The 22,922-nt window shown below is 41.8% G+C and overlaps 1 protein-coding gene across 2 annotated transcripts in view; it reads right to left on the bottom strand.

Moving 5' to 3' along the window:
• The window catches only part of TTBK2 (tau tubulin kinase 2), a 230,002-nt gene that overhangs the window by 15,249 nt on the left and 191,831 nt on the right, over positions 1-22,922 (bottom strand). Inside the window, exon 14 of one of the 2 annotated variants that reach the window (XM_054028672.1) lies at positions 13,119-13,367. The exons of the other annotated variant lie outside the window; for it this stretch is intronic. Within the exon in view, the coding sequence (XP_053884647.1) occupies positions 13,119-13,367 (249 nt within the window). The remainder of the gene's footprint in view (positions 1-13,118; positions 13,368-22,922) is intronic. 2 annotated transcript variants of the gene reach the window in all.

Genomic DNA, 22,922 nt, shown 5'->3' with positions numbered 1-22,922 from the left:
GTCCTTCTTGCTCCGATGCATAGGGGCAGCCACAGGCCTCTGCTCCGCATGCTGCCCGCACCCCAAGCGCCACCCCTGCAACTCCCATTGGCCGAGAACCGTGGCAGTGCCTTGTGGATGGGGCAGTGCGCAGCAGAGCCGCCTGGCCGCGCTTCCGCATAGGAGCCAGAGCGGGGACATGCCGCTGCTTCTGAGAGCCGCTTGAGGTAAGCCCCACGTGGAGCCTGCACCCGAGACACCCTCCTGCGATTCACTCTCTGCCCCAGCCCTGATTCTCCTCCCACCCTCTGAACCCCTCAGTCCCAGCCCGGAGCACCTTCCAACACCCCAAACCCCTCATCCCCAAGCCCCACCCCAGAGCCTGCATCTCCAACCAGAGCCCTCACCCCCCTGTCCCTGTGCCCAACCCTCTGCCCCAGCCCTGATCCGCCACCCACCCTCTGAACCCCTCAGTCCCAGCCCAGAGCACCCTCCTACACCCCAAACCCCTCATCCCCAGCCCCACCCCAGAGCTCGCACCCCCAGCCGGAGCCCTCACCCCCTCTTCCCCTACCCCCCCGCCCCAGCCCCTTCTCAGTCCCTGAACTCACACATGGGAGGACTCAGATCCAGATCTTCCCATACCATAATACAGAGGTTCTCAAACTTCATTGCACCACGACCCCCTTCTGACAACAAAAATTACTACAGGACCCCAGGAGGGAGGACCTAAGCCTGAGCCCGCTGAAGCCCCGTCAGTCTGGGCAGTGGGAATTCCAAAGCCAAAGCTCCACTGCCCCATGCTGGGGGGCTGAAGCCAAAGCCCAAGCCTTCAGTCCCAGGCAGGAGGCCTGTAACCGTAGCCCCACTGCTCAGGGCTGAAGCCCTCAGGCTTTGGCCCTGGACCCCAACAAGTCTAAGCCAGCCATGGTGATCCCATTAAAATGGGGTCACAACCCACAGTTTGAGAACCACTGCCATAATCACAGCTCTGTGAAGCTCCTCAAAATATCCCCAGATCTCCTTGTATCACAAACACACCTCTATCAACCTGTCCCACCTATTGCCTCCACTGTTCTCAATATCTACATCTAAAACACTGAAAGCAACTGGAGTGCATGCAGATAATTTCCCATGGCTCTTGCCAACTCTGGGGGACAGAGTTAAGGAAGGGCTCGTGGTTTCACCAGGTAACCTTAACTCTGTGATTTTCACCATTTAAACTATATAGCACTGTCAACACTGCTGGGACAGTAGCTATGCTGGAATTGGCTGCTCCATCCCAGCTGCATGCCACTCCTCTGTTGAGATTTCAAATGCTGTGTACCGTAAATTAATGTTACTCAGAGCAGAAGTAATTTTAAACTGTAAACTGTAGGTTTATCTAGCCTCAGTTACACCTGTTTGCAGAGAGGAACATGGTATTCTGAGCAACTGTGTCCTGATTTCACCCTTCTGCCAGGTTACACCCTATTTCTGTATACATATAGTTTACATAGAGGGATCACAGAGTGAGAGGAGGGAAGGATATAAAGTCAGAGTAAAAAGTGTTTGTGATAGCTCTGAATTTCCATATTTTCTAATATATTGGGTGGTGGGAGCTAGTGGGGGGGAGGGTATTTTTATAGATTTACCTGAAGGTAAAATTTTCTGAGTTTAGAGTTGTGGTTTGAAAACAGCAATGTTCTTTTAAGGTGCTTTCTCCCTTTAGTTATTGATACAAATGTACAATCTTAACTCCTGATTAAGGAAGCTTTTTTTGTGTGACCTAATATAAATGCACTTTAAATTAAATGAAATGAGTAACTGCTTTTAGAGAATATTGGTTACATCATTATAACAAGTGGTTAATAGGTATCCATGTGACTACATGAGAAACTCACAAAATAGTGATCTTTTTCTGGAAAAATGTATTAAAAATTATAGAATGGGTACAGCATGTATTTACTGTTAATGGAGCACTGGGAAGAAGTTGCATTTATAATAATAGTATTACAGGATCTCCTCCTTTCATAGAATTATGGTAAAAGTAGCCCAGGTATTGTAATATTTTTCTTGAGTGCAGTGGACATGTCTCTAAACATGCAAGTCTGGGGTTTCACTTGACCCTAATTTCAAAAGGCCTGAAAGGATGGTATCCTAAGCTTCTTTCACCTTCAAAATTTCAACCTTCCATTTTCACCTCTATAGTTGCCAAATTCCTTTCTCCTCATGGTTGCTTTCATCCTTCTGTAACGATGACTGACGTGGAGACTATAATATAGCCAGAAGGATGGCCAAGTCATTGCTTTTCCTTCTAGAAAGTTAGAATCTACTGGCTTCATAAAAGAAGATTTTGGATTCTGTTGCAAAATCAACTGATGGGCAATTGCAGATCACACTTTTAGTAGCATATTTTATTCAGTGTTTTTAAAACTAGATTTTACAGAATAGCTAACAACTTTCAGTAAGATGTTAATTAGTTCTCAAAGGAAGGTTTTTCATAACTCTTACCTACATACTCTGCCTTTCTAATTAAGAAGCAAACCAAGTAAAATAAGACACTGAAAATGATAAAATAATATATTTTAACTCAATCACACACAGAGGCTTTATAGCTGAAATAGAAGATACTGTCAATTTGAAATTAAAAGGTTTACTTTACTTTAAATTATAAATCATTGATGCTAGTTTGCTTAAAACACATATTACTTATATAGCTGAATTTTTATCTTAAACAAGTTGAGTAGTAACTGCAGTGAATGTGGAATGTATCAATATATATTTTTTTCCTTAGTTCCGAGATGGTTTCATGATATACAAAATATACCCCTGAAGTTAAGCAATTTATTAGTTCCTTCTCCAGCAAAGAAATGTATAATTATCAGAAACATTAAAAGCATAAGATAACACTATTCAGAAAAGTTCTGATTTTCCTGTCCATGGCTATATTATAGCTCATTTCTAAAGAGCTGCACTTTTCCAAACTGGATATCTGTTTTGGAAGATTAAAAAAATTGTTCTGTTTTTTAAACCCAGAGAGGGACCCCATTAACTCTAGTTTTTCTTTGTCATGAGAGTGCACACATACCCTGGCACTCAATCACATGAAAACTGCTTTAAACATTAATAGTGCTGGTTTCAAGCAGCAAACTTGGGGTTGGATTTTGAATGCCTTCCAAAAGGTTTAAGATTTTTCAGATCTGGAGATGTGGTCAGGTCAAATATAAAGGTAGAGGCTATTTGCAAACTTCAGATCCTGGTTCAGATATTAAACACCCCAACATTTTGGTGCTCCTAAGTTTTAGTTTGAGTTCATTTTTAATTTTTGTTATTGCTCCTCTACACATCTATTTTTGTTTTATCTGTGTGTGCTACAAAAATGTAAAATATGGACCTTCAGCTGCAAAACATTAAGGGCCAAAACTTAAAAAAAAAAAAAAAAAAAAAAAAAAAAAAAAAAAAGGTCTGTAAGGCTCCAAATCCTTCAATCAGATAGCAGGCCCATTCATCTGTATTGAGCACTATTAAATTAAATGGGACTCTGCAAAGTGACACACTTTCATGGATCTAGTTGTAGGACTGGCATTAAATTTACACTTGTTGCTCACAACTACTTTGTGCCTTATAAAGAGAATTTGTGAACAGAAACAGCATTTGCAGCTATAAATTAAGATCTCAGGATATTTGATCAACATATGCAAATGCAATTTGCATACAAATTCTGTGTGTTGTAACATTAAAACTATTGTACACACAAAACTACAGGTGAAAATTAAGAATCTAGATCAAGGCTCTTTTGAAAATCTGAAGTGACACCATCTTTAGGAGCTTGTTGATATTGATAGGTTTCTCATACTCTTTTTTCCTTTTTCAAGATGTAACTTTTTCTCTTATTCTCTGTGTTTATGTATTTTTTAAATAAGCTGAACCAATGTTAGCAGGAGTGGGAGCTCTAATAAAGACAAGGCTTCAGCTGCTTCTTGCATTTTTACCACCATGTTTAGTCAATGTCCTTTTCAGAAGATGATTCAGGAGGCAGGAGTCTTGTCTACACTAGGGCTTCCACTAAATCCAAAATGGGAAGGTATTTTTGTTGTTTTCTTAACTTCTCCCCACCATTCACAAGCCTTTAGAGACGTGATTAGAGCCCAGTTCCTCCTACCTCAATGGTAAATTACTATATGGTCCAGTCTGCAATACAAAATGTGTATATATGCACAGCGCTTAAACATTTTAGAGGCCCAACTATAATGTAGCATGGCTTTGCCTCTGTGGATACAAGGCCAGGGGCAGAGCATAGCTTTTTGACATAGTTATAACATGGTTAGGTCCCAACCACACTGGAAAGATCAAGTGATATTATAACACAGGTGGTCACTAACATGTATAAAGCTCCATGTTTAAAGAGACACTGTCAACTTTCTTAGATTGCAAGCTCTTCAGGGACAGGACCGTGTCTTCAAAAATATTTATATTGTATTTAATATACAATTTAATATCAGTGGGGCTCTGATTCTGTTTTGGTCTTCTGGGTGCTACTGTAATACAAATATCAGGACTACTGTAGTGTATAGGAATAGGTAGTATCCCTCTAAATAGTTTTTGAGCCCTCTAGTGGCACTCATCATGTTCAGTGTTTTAGAAGTTATCAAAAACTGGTCAGAGCTTGTACTTAGGTCTTGAATGTTTGAGTATATGTAGTAAACAGTGTCCTTTTGGACTCAACTAAGTCCATGTATAAGAATAGGGTTGTATCCCTATACAGTACTATTATTAATAACAACTTGAAATTGAGTCAGTTTGCAAAAATTAGGTATAGTTTAAAGTACCCCTGAATTTTCCCCAACATCCCCCCACCCCCCAGTTTTGTGAACTAGTTATATGCAAAAAGCAACAGAGGGTCCTGTGGCACCTTAGAGACTAACAGAAGTATTGGGAGCATAAGCTTTCGTGGGTAAGAACCTCACTTCTTCAGATGCAAGTCTGAAGTTATATGCAGTGTTGCCAATTTTGTGATTTTGTGATTGTTTGGAAATTTCAATTGAAATTGAAACATGAATACACACTTTAAAAGCATATACAGTGTATGATAAAATACATGTATCTGAAAAAGTATAATAGATTTGAAAAGTATGAACATAGACTAGCTTCCTTATACAGCTGTTGTTTTTTATGACCATGTCAGTGCATTCAGTCCGGTGATGTTGGCCAACCTAATAATTTCAAATGATGATTTGTAAGCAAAGTCTAAATGAGCTCTCCCTGACAGTAGTGATGAGCTGGGGCTGGGGGGAAAGGCTTCAGGATCAGATTGTATTTACATTCACACCTAATCTACCTAGGTATCCAGCAAACAGAGCTGTGTTGCCCAAGTGATAGATTTTGGCTGGGGTTACAAATCACTTTGAATGGGGGGGGGAGGGGAAGGGAGTAATGAAATGTTGTTATTCTTATTGTATGAGTAAAGGGCAGTAGAAGTGTACTTAGCCTGTGCTGATTGAGGGCATCAAGAAAGGGGGTAGAGGGGGACAGGTGTTTTGCTTGATGGACTGCCTGAGTCACAAGTACTATTTGCCCTGCCCCTCTCCACTTTTTAAAGACAGGGCTGATTAGGCTCCATAGATAATCTTTTGTTTTGTTAAGTGACCACTACAGCTGAAATCACTGATAATCACTGATAATCAGGTCTAAGTGCTTAGATCTGCTGTGGGACAGTGTTTCTGTGGAAGAGACAGCCCAGTCTGCACTAGCTCACTAAGAGCTCAGCTGAAATCACTGAGAGCTGGTGGAACCTCAAGAGACCAACTCACAGAGGTCACAGTGGCAGGTGGCAGCAGAAGGTGATGGCGCAGGGCCATTGGCAACGGAGCGATGGAGTGAACGGTGGCACAATGAATAACAGTGGCCAGAGCGAACAGTGAGAAGCTGGAGGAATGAACAAGTTGCCTTCTTGCCCCCACCTGGGAGGTGAACTCATGTGAAAGCACCTCTGAACTCTGAGTCTCCACTGACCAAGGACAGCACCAGTGAGTGTTAATGAGGCTGTTAAGAATGCTGGAGACACAACACAGTTCATGTGAACAAACATGGCTGTGGCATCATACTTTCCATTTAGGCAAGAGATACCACACACTACAAATTGGAGGCCAATGTTGAATGCATTGTCACTTGTTCATCCTGAAGTTGAACACTGGTTCTGAACAAGACCAGTAAATGCTCACTCTCTTTCTGCAAGAAACTCAACTGACTGGCTAGAAGCATGTGGTGCAACAGTGAAAGACTCAACAGTTGAAAAAGTGAAGAATACATGCATACATGGCTGATGAATGCACAGTTGCAAATGGGCATCAAGTATTAAGTCATTGTGTACGTTATCTTGATGTCAGTGGTAGGCCAGTAGATGCATTTCTAGATGTTCAAGTTATAGAAGACACATCAGCTGCATCTGTGACAACCCACATCTTAGAAGAGTTAAATGCTTGTCAATTGGAGCCCAAACAGATGGCTGCTTGTGCATTTGATGGAGCTGCAAACTTCTCTGGAAGACATGGTGGAGTACAAGCTTTTCTCAGAGAAAAGTGTAACCCTAATCTCTCCTATACACACTGCAGAAGCCACCTACTCCAACTAGCACTAGTACGAGCTGCAGACTCTTTAAAAGACATTAAAAAAGATATACATTTAATGTCTTCATTATATTCTTTTTTTCAGCAAGAGTCCAAAAAGACTGAATATCTTGGAAAATATAGAAGATATACTGGGACTGAAGTTCAAATTAGTCCAACCTGGGAAAACCCTCTGGCTTTCTCATGAGCGATCCCTTGGCTGTTGTCTTAAAATTACTCCAGCCGTTATTACTGGCTTTGGAAAGTATCTACCAAGATGGGATGGATCTAAGTAGCGAGGCTGGTGGATTACATTTGCTACTATGTTCAGAGAAGACTATTGCCATTCTCTCTCTTGTAAGTCTACTGTTGAAACCACTTGGGTCATTAAACAATGCCATCCAGGCATCTGCTACAACAGTAGTAGATCTTTGTCCAGCAATAGAAGCTACATTTGGATCAATCAGAGAGCGATCCATTGAAAAAGTACTGGAAGAAGCAAAGACTTCAGTCCAGAGGTTGACTAATGAAGGCATTTATATTGAATCCTTAAGTGAAGAGGACAAGAAGTGTTTAAGACAACTGAAAAAGTACACAGACTTGATTCTTAAAAATCTACAACAGCGACTTCTAGATTCTACTCAACCTCTACGTAGCTTTTACAGATCCCTGTCCTATAAAACAAGTTTCAGAGTAACAGCCGTGTTAGTCTGTATCCGCAAAAAGAAGAACAGGAGTACTTGTGGCACCTTAGAGACTAACAAATTTATTAGAGCATATGCTCTAATAAATTTGTTAGTCTCTAAGGTGCCACAAGTACTCCTGTTCTTCTTTTTGTCCTATAAAACATCGACAGTTGAGTGGAGTGAGGCACTACCAGCAAAGGGGCTGCCATGTGCTCAGGACAGAATAGAGAATTTGAACACAGAGTGGAGTATCATATGACAAACGAATGAAGATTTGACTTATCACTAGTGGCTCGACCCAATCTTTATGCTATGTTTCCTGGGATGAAAGAAGTAGGAATTCATCTCTTGCTACTCCCAGTCACAACAGCTACAGTCAAGCGTTCTTTTTCATCACTGAATAGAAATTTGTGTTCTGAAAGTAGTGGCCTTCTGCCTGATCATGTGAATGAACTAATGAGCCTATTAATTGAAGGAATGAAAGTACCGGACACACGAGAAGCCACCAAAGATGATTGCATTCAAGAAGTTCATTAACAGAGTTGTGCAAAATTATAACAAGAAACCAAGAAGGATGTAGATGTAGTGCTTCATAGAAGGCTTGAGTAGCCAACTTTAATTTGTGTGATAATTTTAAAACATGAGTTAAATCTAATAAAATTGTCATGAAACATTTTTCAGTTTTTACCATGGTGCCATATGGCCCACCTTCACCCTTATGGTTTCACCCCTCATCGTCCGACCCCTACCCCACCCCGTAAATTCGAACACCCCCCCTAATTTCAATTCCTGAGGAAAACACGGCATTCTCCTATTTTAAAAAATGGTTTCTCACTCCTTTTGCTGTGTGAAAAACTTACACACACAACAGGGAAAGAACTTACTATGCAGAAGGTGCTGGTAAATTCATGAAGTAAACAAACTAAAAACAGAAAAAAAATTGTCTAATCTCTTTCAGTTTTAGTGATCTTAGGTGTTAATTGTAACAACAGAAGGTAAAATATTTTCAGACAGAAATGTGATTTTTTTAAGACAGTCCTTGGCAAGCTGCCAACAAGTGTATCAATCAGTAACAGGCAGAATAATGGTTTTATGATGTATTAGGCCACTAAGCACAGGACCATAACTACCTACTCATTTCACATATGTCAATAGGATTTAGGTTCCTAAATGCCTAAATCTCTTATTAAAATGAGACATGCTCCTAAATCACTTAAGCATTGCAAAGCTTACCGCTGCAATGACTAAATACCCTTATAAATCTGGGCCTAATTGAGCCATCAGATGGTAACAATTTTTGGCTACCAAGATAGACTGGCAATCTAGAGTTGAAAAGCTTCATATATAATTTCACTTCCTGGCCCAGCCTTCCCCCTACCTATAATAATGGATTTATGATGTAAAGAATATGTACCACATGACAGTTGTTTTGGAAGTGATTGGGGACTGGCATTAAAACTGATTACAATAGGGATAGATGGGATGGCTAGATGTGCAGGTGTGGAATTTTGCTCCCTCAGATACTGAGGTCTTGGAAGGACTGTGGGTTTAAGGAACTATAAATATCAGTAAAAAAATAAAACTCATTTTACATGGTGCTTATTTTTCTTTTCTTATTTTTTTTTACTCTACCACTAGGCACACATACATTTCCTCCTATATTTGGCTTGTCCTTCCACACAGAAAGCTAGTAACGGCTGTATGTAAGTGCTGTTACTTTTACTATTTACTCTGCTAATCTTCACTCTGACCTTGTGCTGCCATCAGAGAAAGCTGCAGGTTGGGTGAAATGGACCAGAGGAATTTGTCACTGAAAATGGATGCTTTCACTGCAGGTAGTACAGTACTTATTGTGACGTTTCACTCCATATTCTTTATGAAAATATGCTTATGATATAAATATGACATAACTGAGATGTACTTTATGCAAGATGGGTCTTGTAAGATATCATTGGAAAGGTTATGATTTACTGAATGTGATTATCCAATTTGTATGCCTGTATCATTTCTGTATCTGAAGTTACGAATATTGACTATATATCTGTATTTCAACTATGCTACTTTGGGTGACGCCCACTGCTAACACTTCAGGTACAACAATGGAAAAGCCAGACCTAGCAGCGAGGACAAAGGACTGTGAAAAGGCTTGGCCTTCCTGCGGCTGACCAATGAATGCTGTGATACTACAGAGTCAGGTGATCTTGTCACCTGACACTAAACATTATCTGGGACTTCTTGTAACTTTCCACTGGAAGGGAAGGGGAGAGGGGCAAGTTTGGAAAACAAAGGATTCCCACCTTATGTAAATCCTATTTAAGGGTGGGGAGGAAGGCAAACAGGACTCCTCCTCTCCCTGGCCTGTCTGCCCAAGAAGAAAGACTGCTAAAGCTAAAGCCTGTCTGCCCAAGAAGAAAGACTGCTGAAGCAAAGGCGGGGGGGAGGAGTCCAGACTGAGAAAGGGATCCAGTCTGAAAAGAAATATAACTGCAACTTTGAACCACAAAAACTTTGCAACCTGCCTAAAATAACATTTAGAGTACATTTTGTAACCTGTTTCTTAAGTATATTGAGCTTAGTTTACGTATTTTGCTTTATTTGGAAGTAAATCTGCTTTGTTCTGTTATCTCTTATACTCACTTAAAATTCACCTTTTGTAGTTAATAAATTTATTTCTTGTTTATAATATAACCCAGTTTATGTAATTTCTAGCGGGGGTGGGGGGGACAACAAGAAGTTGTGCATATTTCTCTCCACATTGAGGGAGGGGGCAAATGTAATAAAATCTTTGGGTTTGTATCCCATAAAGGGAGTGGGCACCAGAGTGTTGGAGCAAGCCCCTAGGGCTGAATCTTTCCAAGGTGGATATCTGTCTCTCTGGGGGCCCTGCTTGTGTGCTTGGCTGGAAGAGGCTTGTGAGCCTAACCTAGCAAGGCCAGGTAAAGGGGACACAGGCTGGCTGAACAGGCTGACTCAGTGGCATCCCAGCACATCAGGTGACACCCCAAAGGGCCCAAACCTGTCACACTTATAAAAAATTAACAGGCTCACACTAACTGTCTTGTTGCCCTTAATTGTTTCTTCATTAATTTACAACTTGGAAAGCCTCTATCCTGGCACAGCTAACTTAACATGCTGTAAATCTGAATTTTTCATTGCACCAAAGACAGATGTGATAAAAGTGCCTGAAGAGCTTCTCCATTTTCCAGAATTAAAAAAATAAACAATCAAAAAACAAACCCTGCAACACTACATTTCAATATGCCAAACAGTTGCATGCATCACCTGGACACATTAAACAAGCAAGAGAACTTTCTAAAAACCTATCTGCAATAGAGGACAGTTTGTTGGCCACAACTGTTTATAAAAGGATACCACCAATTTGAAACCCACTTAATTAAAAAAATAAGGTAACTGCAGGTAGGGTGACCAGATAGCAAATGTGAAAAATCGGGACAGGGGGTGAGGGGTAATAGGAGCCTATATAAGAAAAAGACCCAATAATCGGAACTGTCCCTACAAAATCAGGACATCTGGTCACCCTAATTGCAGGTATTATGTGTGTCTTTGGGTCTCCCTGCAAATGTCTGATTTTACAATCACATTTTCCTATTCTGAGAATTTTTCTCTCTCTTCTATTGCCTATCCACACAAACAGGGGAAACTGATTGATAGTTTCTTTTTCAACAAAGAAACTTTTATTGGTGAACAGACGCTAGTGGCCAGATTTTCAAAAGTGCCCAGAAGCAACCACCAATGAGAGCTGCTTTGTGCTGAGCTATTTTGAAAATCCAGTCATAAGTGTTGTCAAATGCACAAAGTAAAAAAATGAAAAAATAGAAACATATTTTTCCACTTCCTAATTTCTTTCATTTACATTAGGTGACACAGCAGATAGACAATTTTCAGACAAAAGTGTTATTTTTAAATTGGCAGTGTCTCTTTCATGAAAGGAGGTAGTTTAGTTTCAATGCACCTTTCCTGCTTTGCAAAGACTAAATCTACTCATGGACAGAAATTTACCAGCTGTGAGCTAGACTAAATCCTTACAGTTTCCAACATGATTAAACGTGGTCTACTCTTATCCAAGGAAACTATATTAGCAACTTTCTGGGAAAACCCTTATTTAAGCATAATTCTGACACCGTTTCGCTACAATCTAGAGGGAGGCCTACAACCCTGTCCACAAAGGGCTAACAACTATTTTAGCTACAAATGTGTCTAAACATAGTTGCTGCTAGCAGGACTCTAACAGAGCTTCACTGCAAGGAGAAAAGAGTTTCCTCCTTCTCCACCTGAGAGCCAGCCTGACCAATTTGCTAACTGTACTTGCAATACTTTATATCTGTGATGGAAAAAACTGAAGCTAAACTGTGCACACACATTTAAAAAAATTAGGCCAATCTACATCCTGGGATACAAACCAACTCTAAGAAACATTATAGCATTAAAGCATACTTTTTAATGAGTTTATTTCGCTGACATTTTCATATCCTAGTAAATACAGTTCAACCATCATGAGGAACTGGATATTCTGGCTTCCTATGTGTTTCACAATACCATGTATCTGGTACCGGCATTTTCTGACAGCACATTTGCCCATTTCCAAGCATCTGGGGTCCAGCTGGAAAGAGGGGCTAGCATTCTATATGGAGATGAAAAAAAGCTTGGTGCTGGAGAGAAAACACTGATTATTGGATTAGCTGACAAAATTCTGACATAATTATACCTACAACACTGTTTGTCTTGTCATCACCAGCCATCGATTCTATTAAACTACTGAGAGAAGCTAACCATTAAACAAATCAACATATTTGTGCATGCTTTATAGAAAAAAATAAACATTAGATATAAGCTATTTATAATAATAAATATGTAGAAAGCAGAAGACAATGTGGAAATTCTTTTTAGATTAGATTAAACATTTATGGTGTAATGGTGAATGATGAGATGTTTGGATCTATGTGTAATCAATGTTATGTCACACTGCTTTAATAGTCATTGCAAGCTAAAGCTGCTTGGCAAATCTCAAATCACATCTTTGTAACCACAACATAAATTAGGAGACAAAATATAATTCTGAACTCTAATCTCTTTTTTACTGGAAAGAAGCTGCAAAAATTGGACATAGCACAGAACGAAGACACAAGTTTCCCTATTAACTTTGCCCATAGCAGTTCTCATTGATTGGTCCCAACATTATTTTATCCATTGGAAGCAATGGAATGTTTTTAGATTATTAAGTGTTACAGATACCCAAAGAAAGCACACTGGTGGTTCCTGATCTTATTTTTCTCCACTGAAAGCCTTCCAGGTGGGCCAAATTGTATATTCCTCCCCCCTCAATTCATCAATGATCCCATTTTCACAAATGGAGAGTTGTTGGCTTTATTTTTTAAACCAAGAATCCACTTCTTGATTTATGCTCCCATCTTTTCCCACTGAAAATCCCTTGGAGGAACCTGAATCTATCCTCACCAGTAACAGCAGATCTACAGGATCTCCTGAACATGACTTCCCAAACAACAGATCCCTAAGTGATCTTGCCTATATCCTCTCCAGAAGAAATAACCACTAGGTGTTTCCAACTGTTCTCTGAAAGACTAGCAAGTAATTCTGACTCTACTTTTACCTCTTTAGGTGGTAATAACTTATCTTTCTCAGGAAATGTTTCTCACTCTGTTCTTTGAAGAAGTACACTGGGTGCTCCTTCAATAGATCTTCTCAATATGCTTTCACAAGATAAATTTTATAGCAGCACGATTAGCACCTCCATATTACTGTGTTTTGAAAAGCAGCTATGAACCATACAACTTAGCAAATGACTGAACTAGTGCAGTTGCTTTTATGAAGACGAAGACTTATTCACCTGTTGGAGTTGTGCTTTTGAGATGCGAATGACAGGGGGAAACTTGTTGCCACTGGGAATGACAGGAAGTTTCCTACGGCCAGTTGAGCGGGAAGAGGAGGAATGGCTCTCTGCTGATTGACTCCTGGGTAACCCAGCCTCTTTCTTAGGGTCCAAGTGGGAGGATAGATGGGCAATAGGGCTCAGGGTGCGGAGGATGGGACTTGAAATTCTCGGAGTGGAGAAATGCAGCATGTGAGATGAGTTGAGCTGTGAGAACAACATGGTGGGGGAAAAATAAGTTTTTCAAATATATTATTTTTAACAATTTATTTTTGACCTACTGCCCATGTAGCTTTCTTACAGTAACAGAATCACATCTCTCTCTCAGGCTAAAAGCTGATAATTTAAGAGAGAGATAAAATCAGAACCCTTCACATTTATCATCCATTAAAAAAATTAGTATCACAATAAGAAGTGAGCATCCTTTTTCTCTTCGGCCATCTAGTCCTCTAACTTTTCTCATATATTCAGCAAGCATACATATAGGATAGGTATAAACATTAAGCAAAGAAACTGTTGCAAAGATAATGAGTGCATGAAATTGTTGATCATCGCATTTGTCTTTTCTACTGTTTAACACAGCAACATTGTTTTTTGACCGAATGATTTTTGCAGATCCATATACACCATGCTTTACAACTGTGGTGGAACCAAAGCACAATGGGACTGCTGAAGCACCTAATTTAGAAGGATAAGCACTGAGGCTAAAAGCAGCGACTTCTGGGAAATTTCCAAATGATGGATGAAATTAAAGGAACAAACTGAAATGGTGAAGCTATAGCAATTGTGGATTCCTGTACTGCCTGGATCAGGCCTGAGCTAAAGATTTCATCCCAAATGTTGCAACCAACAGGAAAAAAACAAACCTTGGAAAGAGCTTGGATGGCTGTGGTGTGTAGAATAGGCAATGTACAGGAACTGCAAGAACAAAGCCTTCCAGCTAGCAGTTTTTTGGAACACCTTTTCACTTAGGGTAGACAAAGCTCCAATAAAACCTATAGCCCTTGGATGCACAACTCTGAAGCCAACTAAATCTTTGCAAGTCCTAATAAGCATTGAAGCAATACTGTTGAATATCTATTGCTAAAAATGATCAGATGAGATTATTATTTATCTCCTTTTTTGCAATTACTTTTAGACAAAATCAGAAAAGGGAGCGATATGGAAAAAATTCCTTTAAAGTTTCTTGGACTTGATTTCTTCTGTTACTGCTATTCTTTTCATTGGTATTTGGGAATCCCATTTGTCTTCCTATTATGATTGGATATTGAGAGTACTGTGGATGTATTGCACAGTTTCCAAGGAGAAGGTGTTAGCAGCAGCATCACTCCTAGAGCTTCAGTTCCCATAAAGTACAACTGTCATTCACTTAAAAAAAACTATGCCCACTGTTCATAAAAGCAGCATGTGAGGAGGGAAGATATATTAAAATTAAAATTAATTAAAATTAAAAGAGGAGGAACTCTAAAATAAAGGGAAGAACATTTCGAAGCCCTACTTCCTGTACTCCTCGCATTTCAAAGGCTACTACTTATGATCATGTTAGTGACATTTCTAAATAATAACAAAAACAGAAGCATGCAGACAAATCACTTTTATAATTGTTCATATATATATATATATTGAAAGTGGATTGCTAAACAAGTGTGACAAGAACAAACATCTGCTTGATTAATTTAAACTGAAAGATGAAAGTGATATTAGCTGGTACAGATTGGCCTCTTTCAATACTAATGAAAAAGTTGTACTGCTGAGAGATCTACTTGACAAATACTACATGTTGAAGACAGCTTTGTTCAGATACCATATAAAGTCTCACTGCATTTGGATACAGGTAGCCGAAATAAGAAAGAACAAGAAAATTAGTTCCCTCATCTGTAATTTTTGTTTCTTATATTGGAAGGCACCAAGAGCTCTAAATATTACTCAGGGGATAGACCTGTTCATTCCACCCCAACAGAGTCATTTTAGACTGTTTTCTTTCCTTTTTTGAGTTCAGATTTCATGTATTGGGCTGCTACAGTCCTGCATTCTGACCCAGGGAGATTAATTCTAATGCTGAAACTACATAAACTAGGCAGAAAACATTAACATCACTGTAGATGGCACAATTAGTAGAATTAACGGAATTACATCTACAAACTCAATTTTATCAATAACCTTTTATTGCAAACGGAGGGTTTACCCATACCAGTGCTTCCCTTCCATTATGAGAAATAAAAATTACAGGTTAAGTAAATTAATTTTCTCTTTCTCATACATGAGCATCCAATGGCCTGGACAGTACTTATGGCAAGTAGCAAGCAGTAAAAGCCAATTCCTAAAGAGGGAAAACACATCAAATACAAGTCAATGTAAATCCCCACAGGTAAAACAAAAATGAATAATGTATTTTATTCATTTAGTTTTTGTAATATTAACTTTATTATTTGCTTGTTTAGTTTAGGTTAAGGTAAGCCAAAAGTATCAAGGGTTGCATAATTTGAGGAGAGAATGCCAATCTAATAGAACTTGGGGAAATAACTGCAAATCTTAAGTGGCCACACAGTAAATCCTTTTATCACAAGAATCTGAGGGTATGTCTACACTGCAATTAAAAACCCATGCCTGGCCCATGCCAACTGCTCAGACTAAGGGGCTGTTTAACAGCAGTGTAGACGTTTGGGATTGGACTGAAGACCAGGCTCTAGGACCCTACCAGCTGGTAGAGTGCCAGAGCTTGGGCTGCAGCCCAAACCTGAATGTCTACACCACAATTAAACAGCCCCGCAGCCTGACCCCGGCAACCCCGAGTCAGCTGGCAAGGTGCCTGATTGCGGTGTAGACATACCCTGAGGCACTCCTAACAGAATAAACTTTGATGATCCCAGGAGGGGACTTAGTGGATGCTTTGCACACTTAATCGTAGTTTTATTTTTGAGAGATAACATACTGGGACCTTGAAGAATTTTTCGACACTTCCATGAAGGTAGAATAAGGCATCTAACTTTCTCCACTCTTTGGTCCAGTGCTGAGAGATTTTAAAACCCATTTCGCATCCAAAAAAGGTTTTTCTAGTAACAGTTGGGAAAGAAATAGACTGGTCCAACTTTCTTACTGTTATCCAAGATCAGGGGTCGGCAACGTTTGGCACGCGGCTCGCCAGGGTAAGAACCCTGGTGGGCCAGGCCAGTTTATTTACCTGCTGACACGGCAGGTTTGGCCGATCGCGGCCCCCCCTGGCCGCGGTTTGCCGTCCCGGGCCAATGGGGGCGGTGAGAAGTGGCGCGGGCGAGTGATGTGCTGGCCGCGGCTTCCCGCCGCCCCCATTGGCCCGGGACGGCGAACCGCGGCCAGTGGGGGCCGCGATCGGTCGAACCTGCCGTGTCAGCAGGTAAATAAACTGGCCTGGCCCGCCAGGGTGCTTACCCTGGCGAGCCGCGTGCAAACGTTGCCGACCCCTGTCCAAGATAGTTGTACCTCAAAAGGAGACAAACAAATACGGTGAAGCATACACTTGAGGAGTAAAAAGATAGTAAGGGGGCCGGCAGTGGTTGGAGCAGGGGGCAGGCCTTGTGGTTAGAGCAACAGTTGGTAGCCAGGAATAAGAGCTCAGGATCAGAGCTGGAGTAACAGGCCAGATGTCACAGCCAAAGTTCAGAGCCGGAGTCAGAAATCAGAGCCGAAGGTCAGAGCCGGGTTATCTGGAGTAAGGCAAATTTGGGGCCAAGGTAGGAGCAGGGCTGAATCTGAGGCAGGAACAGGGCTGGGACAAGGATGAAACAAAGCATGAGCACAGCTTGGAACAAGCAGAGTAGGGATTATCACAGCCGTGGGTGAATGCTTTCAGCAGTTGCTGAACAACTGCTTCTTTTGGGTTAAAGAGATGGTCTGCTGACTCTTCCAACCAATCAGGCAGCATAGCCAATCAAGCAGCCTACTGCAGGCCAGTTGTATGCCTCAATTTTTGCCATAAGTGCAATACTAACTCAATATGAGCAGCCCCGCAACCAACTCCACTCTGTGCCTATTATTCTTGGAAGCTAATCCCAGCAGAAAAAAATTACAATGTTTAGGACAAGGAGCTACTGGCTATCAGGGTGGCTTTTGAGGAGTGGGGCTACCTCCTAGAAGGAGCCTAGTTCCTGGTCCAAGTCCTGATGGACCACAAGAACCTGGAGTACATACAGACTGCAAGATGCCTTAACCAATGCCAGATCTGCTGGTCTCTCTTCCTCACTGACTTCGACTTTGTTGTAACCTATCAACAGGGGACAAGAAACAGCAAGGCAGATACCCTATCTCACAAAGATGAATATCTCGCACCTGGCAGTGAGCCTTCTGCTACTATGCTCAAGATGTCCAACTATGGCAATGGGACAACTGACAGCAGTCTGATGTCCTCCATCCACTTCTACTCCCCAATGACCCATTTGCAACCCAGATCTGCCAGATCCTGAACTATGAGGGTACGCAAAATGATTGAGTTCCAACTACAGAATGGCCTCTTCTGTCTTAAGGGTTGTGTTTATGTTCCAGAGGGACAATCTAGGCTTCAGGTATTGAAATTATGCCACAATTTGCCACTTGAGGGCCCTGAATTCAAGACCTGGAATCTGGTTTCAAGGAGCTTTTCATTACCTCAGAGCTCAAAAACCTTTAAGGTGGTTTGAAAACTCTGCTGCTTCTACTGTTATTTGTTAATCCAGGATCAACATGAAGAGATGGAGGAATATCCTCCACCAAAGTGAAGTATGAAATAGGAGACTGCCACGGGTGGTATAAATACTGGTGTTTGAAAACATGTAACAGGATTTCTGTAGTGACGTTATAGCTATGTCACTTTTGGCAACTCATTGTACCAACCTTTTCATTGCAGAATTACATTTAGATTGTCCACTGCTATGAGCTACTAAACCACACTCTCCTGCTTTGATTTGTGAAGAACTTCCAGTGGGACCAATAAGGTGGCAACCTAGGCTTGGATATCTTTGCACACAAACTGAGGAGCTTGAGAGAAGAAAAAAAATCAGGCATACTTTTTCCTACAGCTTCCAAGTATTTGGATGGTCTGCTGTTTGAGCAGGCCAATGGTACATGTAGACCACTTTGCTGTGTGGCTAAGGAAAGCCAGTGGCAGACAGGGCTAAATCACAATGACATACTCTGAGCCAGAAGAAATGCAGGCCTACTGACATTAACAAGTTGGTGATATAGGCCACTCTGAGTTGCTGAAGGAAGTCAGTGAAGAGTGTGGCAGGCTGAGCTAGGGGACACACTCACATACAGGGGGAGCTGATCTGCTGGCATAGGCTAGACATCTCTGCTGCACTGCTGAGAGAAGTCAGTGGAAGGTGTAGTAAAATGCATGGCAAGGCTCCACTGCATTACTCATACTCTGAATTGGAAGCCATGTATATTCAAATATACAGGATCCTCAGGCTGCCTTAAAATGAAAGGTAACAGGTTGCAATTATGCTCTCTGTATGTGTGTATATATATCTCCTCATTATATGTTCCATTCTATATGCATCCGAAGAAGTGGGCTGTAGTCCACGAAAGCTTATGCTCTAATAAATTTGTTAGTCTCTAAGGTGCCACAAGTACTCCTGTTCTTCTTTTTGCGGATACAGACTAACACGGCTGTTACTCTGAAACTACAGATATGTGACTCATCTGACATTCCCAATGGTTTGTGATAGAAAATTCTCATACTAAAGCTTTCTGCTGTGGAGAGCAGCAAACCTAAAGCTGTTCTCTCTAAGGCCTGGTCTACACTATGACTTTAATTTGGATTTAGCAGCATTAAATTGAATTAACCCTGCACCCGTCCACACAACAAAGCCATTTATTTTGAAATAAAGGGCTCTTAAAATCGATTTCTGTACTCCACCCTGACAAGCGGAGTAGCGCCAAAATCGATATTGTCATTTCGAATTAGGGTTAGTGTGGCCGCAATTCGATGGTATTGGCCTCCGGGAGCTATCCCACAGTGCACCATTGTGACCGCTCTGGACAGCAATCTGAACTGGGATGCACTGGCCAGGTAGACAGGAAAAGCCCCGCGAACATTTGAATTTTATTTCCTGTTTGCCCAGCGTGGAGAGCACAGGTGACCACAGAGAGTTCATCAGAACAGGTAACCATGCAGGCCGATAATCGAAAAAGAGCACCAGCATGGACCGTATGGGAGGTACTGGATCTGATCGCTATATGGGGAGAGGATTCAGTGCTAGCAGAACTTTGTTCGAAAAGACGAAATGCCAGAATTTTTGAAAAAATCTCCAAGGGCATGATGGAGAGAGGCCACAATAGGGACTCAGATCAGTGCCGCGTGAAAGTCAAGGAGCTCAGACAAGCCTATCAAAAAACAAAGGAGGAAAACGGTCGCTCTGGATCAGAGCCACGGACATGCCGCTTCTACGCCGAGCTGCATGCAGTTCTAGGGGGGGCCGCCACCACTACCCCACCTCTGACCTTGGATTCCGAGCCGGGGATAATCTCATCAGCTACACCTGAGGATTCTGTGGACGGGGAAGAGGAGGAGGACGAGCTTGTGGAGAGCACCCAGCACTCCGTTCCCCCCAACAGCCAGGATCTTTTTCTCAGCCTGACTGAAGTACCCTCCCAACTCTCCCAAGCCAGTATCCAAGACCATGACCTCATGGAAGGGACCTCAGGTGAGTTTATCTTTTAAAATAAAAAACTTGTTTTAAAAGCAAGCATTTTTTAATGATTACTTTGCCCTGAGGACTTGGGATGCATTCGCGGCCAGTACAGCTACTGGAAAAGTCTGTTAACGTGTCTGGGGATGGAGCGGAAATCCTCCAGGGACATCTCCATGAAGCTCTCCTGGAGGTACTCCAAAAGCCTTTGCAGAAGGTTTCTGGCCAGTGCAGCCTTATTCCATCCTCCATGGTGGGACACTTGACCACGCCATGCTTGCAGCAAGTAATCTGGTATCATTGCATGACAAAGCCTGGCAGCGTATGGTTTGCTGGCATTCAAGCAACATCCCTTCTTTATCTCGCTGTGTAATCCTCAGGAGAGTGATATCGCTCATGGTAACCTGGTTGAAATACGGGAATTTAATTAAAGGGACAGAGGTGGCTGTTCCTACTGGGCTGTTTGCCTGTGGCTGAAAAGAAATCCTTCCCTGCAGTTAGCCAAGTGCAGTGGGACGGGGGAAATTGGCCCAGAGCTTTTCGCGTTTGGCTAGCAGGGATCTTCCCTGATACCAGCCACGCGATGAGGGGAGGGGTAAAGCAATCATCCCAGAGAATTCATGGCGGGGTGGGGGGTGTTACTTTGGTTCCTGCAGGGATCTTCCCTGATACCAGCCACGCGGTGGGGGGAGGGATAAAGCGATCATCCAGAGAATTGGAGGGGGGGGGGTAGTTTGTTTTCTGCTGCTGAAGGTTAACAGGAAAACCGCAGCACTCAACGGGCTTTGCTTGGTATGTGGGAAAGGAGGGCGCAGAAGCCGAAAGACAATGGCTTACCATGGCCACATGCAAGCCGAATTCTGTTGCCCGGACATGCGTCTGTGATCTCTAGCAGCAAAGCCACAGGCACTCAATATTAAGAGGCAAAATGCGACCTTGCACAGAAATCACATGTGCTATGTAATGTGAATAGTGTTGGTCACCGTGAAAGAGTATAAGCATTGTTCTGCAAAATGTATCTTTTTAAAAAATTCTCTCCTTTTTTCCCTCCCTCCAGCAGCTGCAAATTTTTCAAGCCTCCCTCCTCCGTCCCGAAGGCTATCTCAGATCAGGCATCGGAAAAAGAAGACGTGAGACGAGATGTTAGCAGAAATCATGGAATCCACCCGCAGTGAAAGAGCTCATCTGAATGAGTGGAAGGACACGGTTTCAAAGTATAGGAAAGAAGCCAGTGAACGTGAGGACAGGAGGGACCAACGTGAGGAGAGGAGAGATGCTTGAGATGAGAGGTGGCGGCAGGAAGATCAGAGGAGGCAGGATGCAATGCTGGGGCTGCTGCGTGAGCAAACAGACATGCTCCGGCGTCTGGTGGAGCTTCAGGAACGGCAGCAGGATAACAGAGTGCCACTACAGCCCCTGTATAACCCCCCTCCCCCTTCATCACGTTCCATAGCCTCCTCACCCAGACGTGTAAGAACATGGGGGGGGGGGGGAGAGGCTCCGTACACCCTCCCATTCCACCCCAATGGACAGCCCAAGCAAAAGGCTGTCATTTTTTTAACCTTTTTTTAGTGGCCTTTTCCTTCCTGCCGATCCTCCTCCCAAACCCCACCCGGCTTCTCTCCCTCTTTTTATAATCAATTAATAAAGAATACATGATTTTTAAACGATAGTGACTTTATTTCCTTTGAAAGCAAGCTGTGATCGAAGGGGGAGGGTGGGTTGCCTACAGAGAATGAGTCAATAAAGGGGGCGGGTTTTCATTGAGAAACAAACAGAACTTTCACACGGTAGCTGGCCAGTCATGAAACTGGTTTTCAAAGCTTCTCTGATGCGCCGCGCTTCCTGGTGTGCTCTTCTAATCGCCCTGGTGTCTGGCTGCACGTAATCAGCAGCCAGGCGATTTGCCTCAGCCTCTCACCCCGCCATAAATGTCTCCCCCTTACTTTCACAGAGATTGTGGAGCACACAGCAAGCAGAAATAACAATGGAGATATTAGTTTGGCTGAGGTCTGAGCGAGTCAGTAACGATCGCCAGCGACCTTTTAAATGGCCAAATGCACATTCTACCACCATTCTGCACTTGCTCAGCCTGTAGTTGAACAGCTCCTGACTCCTGTCCAGGATTATGACTATTATTATTTGAAAAGCAACACAAAAAGGCTACATAATTTTTTCCAAATAATTTCTGATCTTTCAACTTCGCTACATGGTCCGTACCATAAAACAGATGTGGGGACAGACAGAATGATTCTTTATTCCCCAAAGCATCTCGTGTCCAATGTTCTCAGAGCGGTGTTCAGAATCATCTGGAGGAAGGAGGAAACTGAGTTGTTTCAGAACTTATATTAAATCCCCCAGACCCAATGTTTTTCCACCTACTGTACTATTTCATATTTCTAGATCCGTTTTACCCCTTTTTTACTGACACTTTATTTGGTTCTGTAGTATTATACTGAAATTGTATTCTTTGAGGCAAATTTTGCTCATAACCACAGGTGCAATATAACTGAAATCAGCATCAACAAAAGCAAAATTTGTCCCTTTGCCTGTTTGTATTTTTTCACATGGGCACACTATCTACATTAAATTAGAAAACAAATAAATATCAGTAAGTTTCATTTAAGGCTGCTATGATTACACAAACAATTCTGATACCAACCTTATCACTGATTTTATCCACACACAAAACTTTTAAATCACCAGCATTCAAACGACCTTTGCTCTACCCCTGGATTTGCTTTACTATTTTAGGGCCTGATTTAACATCTATTGGAGTTAATGTGAGTCTTTTCTTTCACTTTATTAGGAATTCGACCGGTCCCTTATGTACATTTTAAACATCATACATTTGGATAACTGAGTACGGCGCTTATTACTTGTTTTGGAGTATCAAGTTATGACATAAATAGCTCCTGTTTTAATGTACTAGACATAGTTTTTTCATCTTGCATAATAGTGATGTTTACTCTATATTCATACAGTAGCTTTTGTCTCTAATGATTTTAGTCTAATTAGGGGTACATTAAATTATTTTGCTTAGTAAAGAAAGAATGCTATCTGGATGTGCTTACATACTACAGTGATAGAGAAACCTAAAATGATATATCTGGTATTC

This window comes from Malaclemys terrapin, chromosome 4 (genome assembly GCF_027887155.1).
Source record: "Malaclemys terrapin pileata isolate rMalTer1 chromosome 4, rMalTer1.hap1, whole genome shotgun sequence".
NCBI classification, from domain to species: Eukaryota; Metazoa; Chordata; order Testudines; family Emydidae; genus Malaclemys; species Malaclemys terrapin.
The sequence above is the reverse complement of the archived record's forward strand: the minus strand, read 5'-3'. Positions and strand labels throughout refer to the sequence as shown.